Below are 13,827 nucleotides of genomic sequence, written 5' to 3' on the forward strand. Positions count from 1 at the left end.
TGAAGTTGTCTCCAATTGTGGAGATGCTGTAACTGCTCTATCAGCGGGATGGGATAAGAGTATATTTTCCCACATTGAAACTCTCCTTCCTGTTTTTGCTTCTGTAGGCTGAACCTGTAATTCTGGACTTGCGAGACCTGTTTCAGCTCATCTATGAACTGAAACAAAGGGAAGAAATGGAAAAAAAGGCACAAAAGGACAAACAGTGTGAACAAGCGGTATACCAGGTACACGCATAAGCTTAGACTACTGCCAAGAAAATATGGTTTGAAGTATCCCCCAAAGTTGCTCCAAAGAGGCACTGAGCATCCTCAGCATTTCTTAACAGCAATGGGTTTGAACGGTGCTAGCTTCAAATGGACAAATATGAACCTAACAGCCATCGTGAGCTCAGAAGTAGGATTAAACAGTGATGAAAGCTGTCGCTTGGGTATGATGAACATGTTTAGCAACTGGAAATGATCTGTTCATTTCCTGCATAGTGTTTCTTCTAATTCAGAAGGAAAACTTTAATGAAGGTCAGTGTGTTGTAAGTCAGGTTTTTAATGCTTTAGGGAAGATTCAATATACTTCTCAATGTGTGTATTTGAATCAAATCAAATAAGGTGCAGATTGTTAAACTGGGATGAAACTTGAATAAAGTTACTTTGAACAATAATGTGACTTTATCTGTATACTAAAGAAAGAAAACTATATACTTACCTGGCCATTTTGCTTATTTCTTTGCTGTCCTTTAATTTCTGAATACAGTTCTTTTATCTCTGCTGTTTATGTTCTTTGCTTTTACTGCCTGTCCTCTTACTTTGCTGTAGACAATTTTGGAAGAAGATGTAGAAGATCCTGTATACCAGGTAATTTCTGAAGCTGTATGGCCTTGGAGTTTCAGAAATGACTAGATATTATGTTATCTTCAAACATAGCCAAAACCTTTAACAAGATGTTTTGAAATTCACTGAGAGAGGTCTTCTGAGAAACTTGTAAGATTTTTACAGAAAGTAGCATATTTAGAGATTAAGCTGTAAGTAGAGAATATGTCTGTATAGAACAGAATAGAATATTTCTGTTAGAGTGTAGAAATATTAGATTAAGTATTTTGTAAATATTTCCTAAAGTGTGGCTTGTGAGTCCAGATTTTAAGTTTCCAAATGAGATTTGTTGTAGTTTTTTAATACAAACTCTAACTGAAAAGAGTTACTTTGAGAATAAGGAAGGTGACATCTTGTTCTGATAGTAATAAATTGACATTTTGGTTTTGGCTTCTATGGGGCCAGAATTTAATTCAGAGGGTGAATATTTTGAAAAAAACAACAGTGGAATTGATGTTATAACACAGTCCCTTGTTGGCGTTTGGGCTATGATTTAATAAGAGATCTGAAATTTAAGCCTTGTTTTATCCAAGCAAAATGTCTGGGAGCAAAGGTGTGATTATCAGAAATATGCCAATATATTCATGTCCAATATCCTACTGAGTGTGAAGAAGAAAAAGATGTAATTTCATTCTCATGTTTTTGTGCTGAAACAAAATATATGATAGTTTACGTTTTTCCCCTGGAGATTTTGTGTTCTTCCACTTAGGCATGTCAGTGGGAGGCACACTGAAAGAAACTGATTCAACCATTAGTGAATATTGAGCAGTGCCTAAGGTGCAGCAAGAAAGATGATAAGAATTAGGATGCCCTAAATTACTATTCAGCTTTTATAATGTCAGGAATTTTACTTTTTGCTCTTCACAATAAAGCAAGAACCTGAAAATGAAAAGTGGTGTGACAGCCTTTTGCCATGTGGCCTGTTACATGAGCATCGGCCTGTTCTTCCAGTTCGGATTTAGCTTTTTTATTCATAGATAATAAATATATGTGGAAATAATTGCCATTATGTGAAAGAGGCAAAATTCATGTTGACTTCAGAAAATTAATATTGGGCCACAGGAGGTCTCCCTAGTGAGAAAGAATTAGGAAGTTGCTCTAATGATCATTAGAGGAGATTTAGGTCTATTCATTGCCGGTTTATGAAATATGAAACAACCTTACGCTGTGCGTTCCAACAAACCGGTTGTCCTGCTGCCAGCCTGTACTTTGAACTTGTTTCTTTAATGCCTGCCTATGTTTTTACGTGGAATTCCAAATCGCCTTTTTCCCTTCTGTTTCATCTTTGACTTTTCCTCTCTGGCGGCTGGTGTAATAGTACATTGTGTTTGAGGCTGGACACGAGCCAATCCGTGAGCCTGAAACGGAAGAAAACATTTATCAGGTATAAAATCGCTAACTTCGGTGTTCTCATTGCAACGATTGCAAGCATTTAGTAAAGTACATTTCATATATGGTTCACTTTTATTAGTTTTCATTCATCACAAAAATGTCTGGCATTTCATTCTGGTGACATGGCGACATGGCATGAATAATCGGCCGGTCTCAGTGCGATTTTTCTGTTGTTTGTCATTTCAACTTCTGCAGACTTTATTAACTTTGTCAACTTACGGAGGGTCTTAAACTTTTGAGTACACCATATAAGGTGACAAATAGTGGATTCTCTTTTTCTGTTATTTTTTTGAAACTTTTTCCACCTATTCTAAGAAACAGATACTGAAATCTGATGGAGGGCAGGCTGTCCTTCATCAATTCCTCCAGCAATTCTTAGAAAGACATTTTGATGGTACTGCTCTTCTTTCTGGCTAACCAAGGAGATACTGAGCAAAACCGAAGAGCTCTCAATGGATATCCCCCAGACTGGGGAAAATATTTTCGGAGTGCATATGTTATGTTAGAGCCCAAGCTTGCATTCTTCACAGTAACAAAAAATTGCATTGAAAGCAATCCAAAATAATCTTTTGTCGTTCAGTTTATCCTCAAGGGATCAGTACAGGGTTTATTAAAATATAATGTAATTCATTCTGTGTCACGTACTAGAGGCAAATCTGGAGATAGACAGAAATCTCTGCATGCTGTAAGAAAATTGTGATTTGAGGAAATCATTTAGTACGGAGGGGAAGGAGATTCAAGCAGTGATTAAGCATTTCATCTAGCTGTACTAGAGGTTGATCTGCTAATAGGAGAAGCTTTTTTAAGGTAGACAGGAGCAGGGATAGAACAAAAAAAGAGGGAAAGGTATTTTTTGAAGTAAGAGAAAAGGTAGGAAGATAATAGAAAAAATGAAGGGGTAGAGTAGCTGTAAGCCAAAATAGAAAGAAGCTAAGTGGGAAAGGGAAATGCAAGTTAAACATTAGAAAATAACCATCTTACAGACCCCATCACAGGGTCGTTAAGATGAGATTCATTTAACCTGTCTCTGTTGATTGCCTCGCACCCCACCATGCTCACTAGAATATGCATCGTTCTGCATCTCTAGACCAAGACATGCAAAGCTCTCGAGGTGAGAGTATGCCCGAGGTGGAAAATTTTCTACCGCATAGTGTTGAAAGTTTGACTATTTTCAGGAAAGTTTGACTATTTTCAGTAGTTAAAAAATTACTACTCTAATTGTCAGTTTTATGCTAGGAACAAAAATCCCATGGCAACTACATTCAGACGAAAAAATTCTGGTTGTTGTTTATCGGAGTGTGGAGTTTTTAGTGCCGTTTTAGAGAAGTACCGGTGGAAGCAAACAAAATGGGGTCATCGTTCCCAGTGTTTGGAGATCTTGGAGCAAACTCTGGTGGGTAGGGAAGAAGTAGGAACTATGTTCTGAGGAATAGCCTAAAGAACAGGAGGACTCTCTGGACATTTTCTTAAAATGGAAATAGAAGATGATAAGCATATAGTGAGGTCTTGCCTTATCTCGAGGTACTGCTGTTACTGTCCTGGAAGTCACCAGAGAATTGCTCAAGGCTTCATATGACAGTGTCTGGATGCGATGAAGTTTTTTCTCCCACAGTGGTGCACAGAAAATACATGCGATATATAATACACTGTACTCTCGGTATATGCAGTCTAGCATTGTCCTTCTCTGTATTTAATACAGGCAATACCTTGAATACAGCAAATGCTGAGATTAGGGAGCTGCGAATCTTTTTCCGTTATCTATTGTAACTGACAGATGCTCAAGTATCACTACTGAAGACTTGTCCAGGGCCACGAGCTTCCGAGTTCCCGTGGACTTCGTGAGCTCTTGGCTTGCTATAAATCTGGGTTCCCACAGCTCAGATCTTACACTGGCAAAATTGTTTCTCTTACAAGATTTTGATGAACTCAGAACCATCCATTAAAAATGAAATTAGAAAAGGTCCTCTTTTTTTTTGTTTATTCATTTTTTTAGTTTGATACAAATTGTTGCCAGCTCTATTATTTACTACAAAGCCTTCCCCATACTACACTTTTGTAAACATGCATCTGCTCAGTAACCTCATGCATCCTCGCTTCAGCCTTGCCAAATCTTCTTTCTTCTGGTGCTGTTCTGATTTTTCAACCAAGAGCTGGTAGGCAAAGAGTTCATTTCTCCCTTGGTGGAAAAGATTCCTACCCAACAGGTAACTGAAGATGGAAGATAGGTGCCGAAAGTGACTACTTCTTTTTAATGTAGTAGAGGTCACAATTTCCTTTTTAAGCCTTCTTTCTCTGTCTGTCACCTTTCTTCGATACATTACCCGAAAGACTTTCTGTGTCTGTCTACTCTTTTAATATTGTCTGCCTATATAAGTTGCTCTAATGTGTTAGTTATGCAAGGATTTGATCACTGAGCATGTACCAATCCTCTGACCTAGTGTCGGATTTCTTAATTGCCTGTCTGTTGTTTTATGGTAGTGACATGGGGATGGGGATTTGTTAGGTGTTTTTTTTATTGTGTATGTAGCAGCATTGGGCTCTGTGCAGAGGCAAGTTCTGCTCCATCAGGAGTTGACAGTCTGAGATGGGGGTTTCTGAGTTGCAGTGCTTGTGTTGCTGGTAAGATGCAAGTATGTCAAAATAGTTCAGAGCCTGTCACAGAGTCAGAGCTGTCAGCAGCAATAGTGCTGGTGCACCTTTGCTGATATTGCTAATCAAAGAAAAAAAAGGAGAATCCCTTGCAGACCCCCAGTCTACATGGCGATGCAAAAAAACCGTGATGATGCATCGCAAGTAAAGTCAACGGGAAGACAGGTAATATATAAATGGGAGAGAAAAATGTCTTTTCTGAAAAGTTTCTCTGTCTTGATATTAGAAGTCAGAAGCTTTTCTCTAATGTAATTATAAACTGGAGTAAGAGAGGGGGGATCGATAGTGCAGGGAAATGCTCATTCCATAAAAAGGTGCAGATAGGAGTGACAACTGCATGACTTCATGGAGAAGTTGACTGATGGGGAAACTTCCCAGAGAGAAGAGAAAAACACGTGCTGCTGATAGTTTATAAATAGTTTATCTTACCACGTTTGTCCTCCTTTTATGAAGACTAAACTTTCCAGTGACTTACTCTATACACCATTCTTGGTTTATTGGACTTACTAAACACACCATACAAACATTCTTGGTTTCTGCTCTTGCACTGTCACTTAACAGTCTGTAAAAAGAGCACTTTATTTCCATGAAATTGAGTTGTTCCACTCTTACCAGTTTCATGTTATCTAATGTCAAAGGTAGTTTTAGTGAAAGAAGACGGTACTTTGAGCAAGCAAGTCATTCCTCGGATAGGAATAGAAGAGATCTTTTAAAAAGCTCGTTCAGTTTCTGTGAGGGTTCTGCGCTCATGCTCTTGGAAGAACTTCTGCAGTGTGCACCAAGTTAAAGAGGCACTGTTTCCCATGAAGACTTTGACATTTAAATATGGGCAAGAGAATGTTTGAACAGTAGAGAGAGTTTTTGATATACTATACAGAATAAGAAATGATAGCACATCTCAATGAATAAGTAACATTCCTTCAGCTTCCTTAAACCAGACCTACTCTAATATCAGAACGCTAAGATATTTACTGTCTTAGAAAACAAAAAGTAATCTTTTTTTTTTTTAATATCTGCAGTATTATTTCTCCTGTTAACTGTGAAGTTTCATTAATGTCTGAAATGTAACCTTCTTATGCTGAATGTCCTTGTTCAGTGGAAAAGTAGCACTGATTTGCTTAGAGCATTCGTTTCTGTTTAGAGCATGTTTTTACTGTTCTTTTTGCTTGTGTCATTTACAATAGACTTTCAGTGCTTCTAGGAAGGGAAAGAATATAACCACAAATTATAAATATGTAAACCAGCAGTCCTTAGGCAAGCAAGGCCCAGTATTACAAAGCAACTGAATTTACATGAGCAGGTTATAAATGCCCAGGGTGTAAATCATGACTATTGACTCAACTAAAAACTCGCCTGAAGTTTTTTAAGTGCGTCGTCCCCTGTCCATGCGAGGCTGTTCACTTCAGCTCCCTGGCTGTGTCAGACTCTGACAGACCAGTAATTCCTTACTAAAATTGCAGATTTGTAACCAAACATGGCTTGGAGCAGCCGCAGGGCCCCATCACTGCAGGGGTACACGTTATGACTTTACTTGACTTAGATTATTAAATGAATTGGAAGGAAGAAATCTAACGCCATAGGCCAAACATCTCTTTCCCTCAGATCAGTAGCTCTACTCTGGATCTCTGCCATGGAGGAAGATGATGTACTGACCTGCTCATGACTTCCATGTGCATCTTCTAACCCCCAAGTAAAATGAAAAAACAACCAATTAAGTAGGAAGAAGATCCAAGTGCACCGGAACTTAATGCAGCCGAACCTAACTGAGAATGAAAATCCCATTTCTGAACACTACTGGGCTTTAGGATTTAAAAAATTCAGACAGGTGTTTTATTTCTTTAGTATTGTCTCCATTAATGTTACTGCTTGAATGAAAAGGGAGCCACCCTTGATATCATTAGTATTAAATGACTACCCTGTACTTAAATATCAATTGCAGTTTTTCATCAAACTTGCTTGGGTAATGACCTTAGTTTTCATTTACTATTGCAGGTTCCTACCAGCCAAAAGAAGGAAGGTGTTTATGATGTGCCAAAAAGTCAACCTGTAAGTGTAAGTATCTTCCCTATTTATATGCAGTAAAGATGATGTGTTTCTTAGCTTCTGTGACTTTCATTATGGTATGTAACATTTGGTACATTCCTCGTGATGGGAATTTTATCAGTGATCTGTTGCGGGTTGATTGGGTTGGTTCAGAGTAACCAGGATTGTAATGTCACTTATATCCATCTCATTCATTACTTAAATCTCCTTTCTGTCTTCTCCAACTCATTCTTATGAAAGTCACCATTTATAAATGTGTTATCTGTAGTTAAGAGTTGACAATGAGCCTTTGCATGTTAATGCATGAGTCGTTGCTGCCTGGATTAGAAGGGTTCCTCTATTCCCAATGCTGTACAAGGCTTATCACTCTGAGCGAGCATGGGCTGCATTTTCTCTCCTCTATCAGAGCCGCACTTTATATATTGTGCTCCTTGCAGCTTGGTTTAGTAGGACAGCAGGGGAGGCAAGGTCTGAATAGAGTGGAGGTCGAGAGAAGTAACATTAGGAGAAGGTATGTCAGAACACTCTCTGTGACCTCTGTGGTGATTTTCTGCGGCTATAATGTCTACACCTCTCAGAAGACTTCCTGGTGAATACAGTGTGCTGACAGGTAAAGATTTCATAAAGAGCTTCAAATCAAACGTTACCAAAAAAATGGGAATTTGCATTAGAATTGTTTTTCTGTCATTTGGGAAGAAAAACCAACCAAACAAGTAACATCAAAATCCAACCTAAATACACCATAGAAAAGCAATTATTTTTCCAATAAAACTAACTTCTATGGTAGCTTAGTAAGAGCTGTAGCGTTGTAGGGCAGAGATATGTGCAATTGCCATTAGTTTAAACAGCTGTGGGAAACTCTGAAAGGAACTACATCAAGATTAAGTCTGCAAAAAGATCTCTCTCAAATTCCTCAGTGGCAGAATTTTTTCTCTATGTATTGCATTGCTTTCCTGGTTATTGTGGGCTGTAATCAGCAAAAGGAGATTTCCTCCCAGTATTGCTACGTGTTATTTCTGTAGTGCTCTAACTATACCAGAGGCTCTAAGGGTCAATATAGACTGCCAACTTAATTCTTGCTGTCCTGTGCCTTGCGTGGACAGTGGACTATTAAAAAATAGGGGTAATATGCTGTTGTATCCAAATGGCACCATTCCCTTTCTGTGTATTAGCGTTTTGAAGAGGTGAAGGATTTATTTCCAGAATGTATAAGAAACGGTAACAAGTGGTTGAGAGAAGAAGTGGAGTGACAGATTCCTTAGCAACAAGGCATGCATTTGCTTAAGGGTGGGTTATACTGTTTAGTATAAATTTGTGCTATAAATACCTCGAGAAATTGTTTGATTGCGTTGGTTACACAGAAAATTAGTATTTCTGAGGATTTGTGTGAGAACGGAGAAAAACAAAGGAAAAGGTCAGGAATTTCAGTCTACTGTAAGCATGGGAAAAATGCCTGTATTGAAGAGAGAGAGAGACTCCTTTCACAGGAGGATGTGGTAACTTGCACAGCTTGGGCTGAGCACAGAGACCGAGATGTGGAATAAAAAAGATAAATGCTGGGGAGGGGCTGGATGGGGGCCTGAATTGTGACATTTCTGTGGTTTGCACAAACAAACAAAACTTGCCATAAATATTTCATGATAAGCCACAAGGAAGAGGGAGGCATCATCATGTTGCCTGGGAAAATCTAGTGAAATAGCTCATGTTGCATAACTAATTAAGGTATTGGTGGGCATGGAATAGCTGTAGATTTTTCACTCATTTCTGATATAGTTCTGTGTTATAATTTTTCCCCTGTACATTTCCTGCGACTTTTTTATTATTCCTTCAGCGATGTTTCAGGTTTACTCTGGGTATATTCTGTACTTTAGGTCGTTGCAGTATGTCTGGGTGTACAGTACACTTGCAATCATTTCTACAGACACTTTGGTGTTAGACTGTCCTGGTAAAGAGCATGACTGAGATATAGGGCATATGGAACCTACTCTGTAATCATCAAATATATTTAATTTGTCATCTCCATGAAGCTGGTTGCAGACTTACTTTTTTTTTTGCTATCTCATGGTTAAATTTAAAGCGATTAGAGCTTTTTCTCCAAACAAGTTATGTACTTTAATTTATGAAGAAAAAGAGAAAAAAGAGACGAGGAAGAAATATGTAGCTGAGATTTTTGTTTCACCTTTTTATTAGTATGTATTAAAAAAAAAAAAGAAAAGCAGCAATAGCTCTTAAAATTAGCAATTTAATATTCCACTGCCCATCTGATTTATTGCTCACCCTTCCACGTCTGAGACTCTCTGTCATTGAGACACTTGCCATAATTTTTTTTTCAATTTATAGCTGTCATTATTATATAAACCTCTAAAATTCAATCTGAGGGCAAATAATCTAGCTCATCTACCTGGTTTAAACATATAAGGACACTTTCTTTATTAGGAGATCTTGCTTTCATTAATTTAATAATGGATGAAGAAAATGAGAAACTTTTTGTAGCTCCTAATAGGTTTCAGGCACCATGAATTCTCTCTCCTGACAATAAATATAACACTTAATAAAAATGCAGCAAGTTTCGCTTGAGTTCAAACAGAATTGCTCACGTTCCCTGAACAGAGATCGATTTTCCATCTTGAGATTGTTTTCCTCTGGTGTGTTCTCAGGCAAGTTCTCTCTAGTCTCCGCACATAGAAGTAAGGGATACTGAAGTAGTCATCTAGGTGCCCTCACCCTTGACTCTCTGTAGCCTGTGGAGAGAAATAGCTGCTTCACGGGGAGATTTCTCCTGTCTGCATGAGGTGTCCCTCTCAGGTGGAGATAAATGTATGTCTCGACATCATTCTTTCGTGGCTGCAGAGGAACTTTAAATGACTTGCAGGTGTGATAACTTCTAAATAGCTTAGGCGGGGTGAGATCTACCACAGTGTAAAAACTAAAAGTCAGAATCCATTTTTCAAAGGTTACTTTGAAAAAGTGTAATTCATACCGGTAAGATAGAGCTTCTTAAGAAACCAGGACCGTTTGGGCAAATACTGCTTTCTCTGTGCCTGTGGGATCCCGTTGCAGCTGAAGGTATGAAGCATCTTCCCGGTAGTGCCGTGAAGCAGAAGTATTCAACATTGTATATGCCAATGTACTTACACAATGCTGTGCCATTGTCTGAGGCCATTTGTCAGAAGGTGTCAAAGTACTTTATAGTGTGACTCCTCGTGATCTCTGATATCAAGTAATGTAAATATGCTGCAAATGAGGCGGAAAGGAATGAGTCTCGGATCTCAGAATTTGAACGTACCCACTGAACTCAATTATGAGTGGTGGCTGGTTGCCAAGTCACTTCTCTGACATTGGGATGAAAAGATTGCTTACTCGATAGAATTCTTGTATTTCCCCGTCTTTTTGCTGCATCCCTTCCCAGCAAATCCTACTCTCCTGTAGATTTCCTCTGCCGGGCGTGCAGCTCAGCTCCAAACACCCACTTTTCATGATATCCAGTATCCTCCCAGTATCTCTCCCTTCCTCTGTATCAACTCACACTTCTTGTAGTCAGTCCTATTTTCTCTCTGTTCCTTCCTTAGACCAATTCTCCTATTCTCCGTTCACTGAGAACAGACATCAAGTCAGACAAAGAAAGCAAGCTTACCCCAAAGAGCTTATGTTAAGTGGTACGCACTCCGCTTAGAAATTGTGGTTCCGTATGTGAAATTAACTGTTCTAAAAAAGTGAAATGTTTAATGAGCTCTTTTTGTCATAATTTCCCATCGTCTCCCCATTATACATCTACATCAAGTTCTACCTGTCATGGTGTTTTTAGTAATAAGAGTCAGACTGTAAATACCCTTCACGGAGACTGTCAGTCACATCACAATAAAACCTTCTCTTCTCATCAAAACGTCTAAACTATCTGCTTACAATTTTATGAAGGCTTTCAAACAACTCATCTTACTGCTGTATAAAGATTCAAGGCATTATAGCTGATGTTTTACAATGCAGGCAGTCACCTGGCTAGTACCAACTACGTGGAAAATATTAACAGACCAGGGTGGAATGGACGGGGAGTAATTTGGCTGCCCTAGGGGCAAGGCATGGGAGGAGCAGATGAAGCGGGGCTGGACCTGAGCACGCTCAGGTCTAGAAGCCGTAAGGGCTGCCTGGTCCTTCTGCCTGAACTAGGAAGCTGCATTTGGGAAAGCTCAGTTTTAATTCTGGCTGGGATTACAGTGCCATTTGCAGGTCTGATTTGTTCAGGTCTTGTATCAGAGAAAGTGTTCCTGGGGTCTTCTGGAAGGCGTGGGCAGCCCGGGGATCCACCAGCTCACATGGAAAGTTGGTCCCTGGATATAAATGGGGACCAATAAAGTTGTTCAGAGCACTTTCCAGATAACTCTGAGCATCCTTTACAAAGTGAATTTTCTCTATGACACTTGGTCTGGCGAAGAGCTGTGTAACTCTGGCTTTTCCCTAATTTTGCATCAGTGGCTTTACAGAAAAAACTTGCAGATTGGTGGCGTTGACTTCAGCCTCCACGATCAGGCTTTCAGGATCAAATTTTCAAATGTGAGAAGAGAGAGAGAGCCCAGAACCAGTTTCTGACCGTCTGTGCCTGCAAAGCTATCCGTTCTTATTTACCTTTGCTAGAAGAGACACCTGTGTTCAAATGCCCTGACTTAGTTACACTCAATTAAACCCTACGTATGAGGTTTAACATCGCCGTGTGGGACATGCATTTTTACAGACATAGCTAGTTGTTGCAAAGTTTGAAAATATATTCGTTTGTTACGATAATGTCTTGTGGCATGAGTTTCTTTGATGTTTTAGTGGGCCGTTTTTTCAGGTAGAAGTGGATATACATACCAGTATCTGTAGTGTAGACATTGCACTAACTATTCTGAGAAGATTTTGTGCAGCGCTGGAAATACCTCTGCTCCGTGTGCTCCTCCTCACAGCTTGCCTTTTAATTTAATACCAATATTAACTCTGATACTACTGCTGGTTTATAATGGAAGCGTTTAGCACCATGCCAAAGGTAACATCTCAGCCCCGAAGGTGAGATGTTGTTGTCACATACATGTCTTCAGGAGCGAGACTTGTGCTGTAGCCAGAGGCCCTTATGATAACAGCCTCTCTGCGCATCAGCCGTTTGTTTCTGCCTGCCGTGTGGGTACCGTCCCCTTTGCGACCGCATCACCTGCCGTGTTACCCTCTGGGCAGTCGCGGCGGATATTAGGTGGTTTTTCCTTCCTTTGGGGTTAGAGGGGAGCTGCTGGCATTGCAGGAGGGTCCCGCTTTCGGTCGGGTCTGGCTGATACAGGAGAGGCAAATCCCTTGGTACCGTGGGGCAGGTTCAGTACGTTGGGCAGGTACCTGGCACATCTCTTTTGTTTGGACTTCATGGTAGGTGCGCGTGTTACCGATCAAGGTCTGTCATTATCTGTGATTTAATTACTTCTACGTTGTAAAAGGTCACTGAGATTTGTCAAGGTGGTTTTTCCTTCCTTTTAGCAAGACCTATGGGCCTCATCCTCTGCTGTTTTATACTTTCTGCTTCTCTTTATACCTGTGCGAAATGCAAGTAAAAACTCTGAATAAAAGCCTTTTACCCTCACTCAGCACTGGCGTAAACAGCTCTGCAGCTGCTAGTTCGAAGTGGATCCACAGCAAAAACCACTTAAACACCTGAATTTTCACTAGCAAACTCTATTCAGCTTCAGCTGAGGTGAGAGGCCGGGTCTGAGACTTGGCTCAAACCCCCATGCCTCTCTTCCAAGGAGAGGAGCTAGCCACTGTCAGGGATGTTTCACAGAGATCATAACCATCAACTTGTGGCTACTGTACTTGGTGGGTTGTTAGTTCCTTGATCAAGTGCTGTAATAACTAAATCTGTCTTTGTATTTTTTGTTTGACTTTGTATCCTTTCTTTTTTTTTTTTTTTTTTTAAAGCTATTTTTTCTGGGCGTATTTTGTTCTACTCCTTAATAAAAATTTTAATGGCACAGGAAGCAGAAAACAGGTCCTCCTCCCTAGTCTTCCCAGATTATAGCATCTGTAACATAAAGTCATGAAGTTTCTTCATGTGTGTTATATCACGGCTTACGTGGGTCTTGCCACCTGAGCTCAAAGTTAGGGATATTGCAACTGATGCTTGAAAAATTGTTCTTGAAATGCCAGGTAGAGCAAGAACATTCAAAAAGCTGTTAACCTGAATTCAGCATCTGATTTCCAAGAATCTGGAGGGTTAGATGTTAAAATTAATCCATTGTTAATGTATAGACCATTTAAGATGATGAATGTTCATCTGGATAGTTTCTGAACATTGAAAATATGCCCATGCAAAGTTCTGATTTCAGTCCATCCATAATTTTATATCTAGCATGTCAAATAGCGGGTTTTAATAGTGTAGGAATACTGTTTCACAGATGAGAATAAAATGTCCTGATTTAATGGTTCTTTTATGTCGTATTGATATTGTGGGCCACATCTTGAGCTCTTTTTAATCCGTAGGAGTTGTCCTGCTAGCAGACTTTCCATTCCTGCATTTGAAATACCATTCCCTGAATGTGATCCTAAACCCTGTACCTCCAGCAGAATGATTACATGCTATCAAAGCATTGAACTCACTTTACTTCCTAGTGCAATCCTTTAGGATTTTGGGACATAATCCCATAGCGTGGGAAAGCTGTAATCCAGCGGCACTGCCTTTGTTCAGTTTTTCATCATTCCCTCTCTGTTTGTAGTGTACAAGCAGCAAGAAACAAGGAAGCAAACAAAAGCTGCAGGTTTTGCCCTGGTGACACGGTTGTCTTGTTGGATGTAGGTGACACGGGTGTTAGTATGGCAGTTTAGATTTGTACTTTTAATACAGAACTCGGGCGGTATAAATAAATGA

General features: G+C 39.6%; 1 protein-coding gene across 3 annotated transcripts in view; it reads left to right on the plus strand.

Moving 5' to 3' along the window:
* DAB1 (DAB adaptor protein 1) overlaps nucleotides 1–13,827 on the plus strand; it is a 472,530-nt gene that overhangs the window by 431,911 nt on the left and 26,792 nt on the right. The window contains exons 7-10 of one of the 3 annotated variants that reach the window (XM_075155691.1): nucleotides 108–227; nucleotides 813–851; nucleotides 2,185–2,250; nucleotides 6,900–6,953. In XM_075155691.1, the coding sequence (XP_075011792.1) occupies nucleotides 108–227; nucleotides 813–851; nucleotides 2,185–2,250; nucleotides 6,900–6,953 (279 nt within the window). Of the gene's footprint in view, nucleotides 1–107; nucleotides 228–812; nucleotides 852–2,184; nucleotides 2,251–6,899; nucleotides 6,960–13,827 lie in introns of all 3 variants that reach the window. The other 2 variants (XM_075155690.1, XM_075155692.1) reach the window with 2 other exon arrangements.

Source organism: Calonectris borealis, chromosome 8 (genome assembly GCF_964195595.1).
Source record: "Calonectris borealis chromosome 8, bCalBor7.hap1.2, whole genome shotgun sequence".
Lineage (NCBI taxonomy): Eukaryota > Metazoa > Chordata > Aves > Procellariiformes > Procellariidae > Calonectris > Calonectris borealis.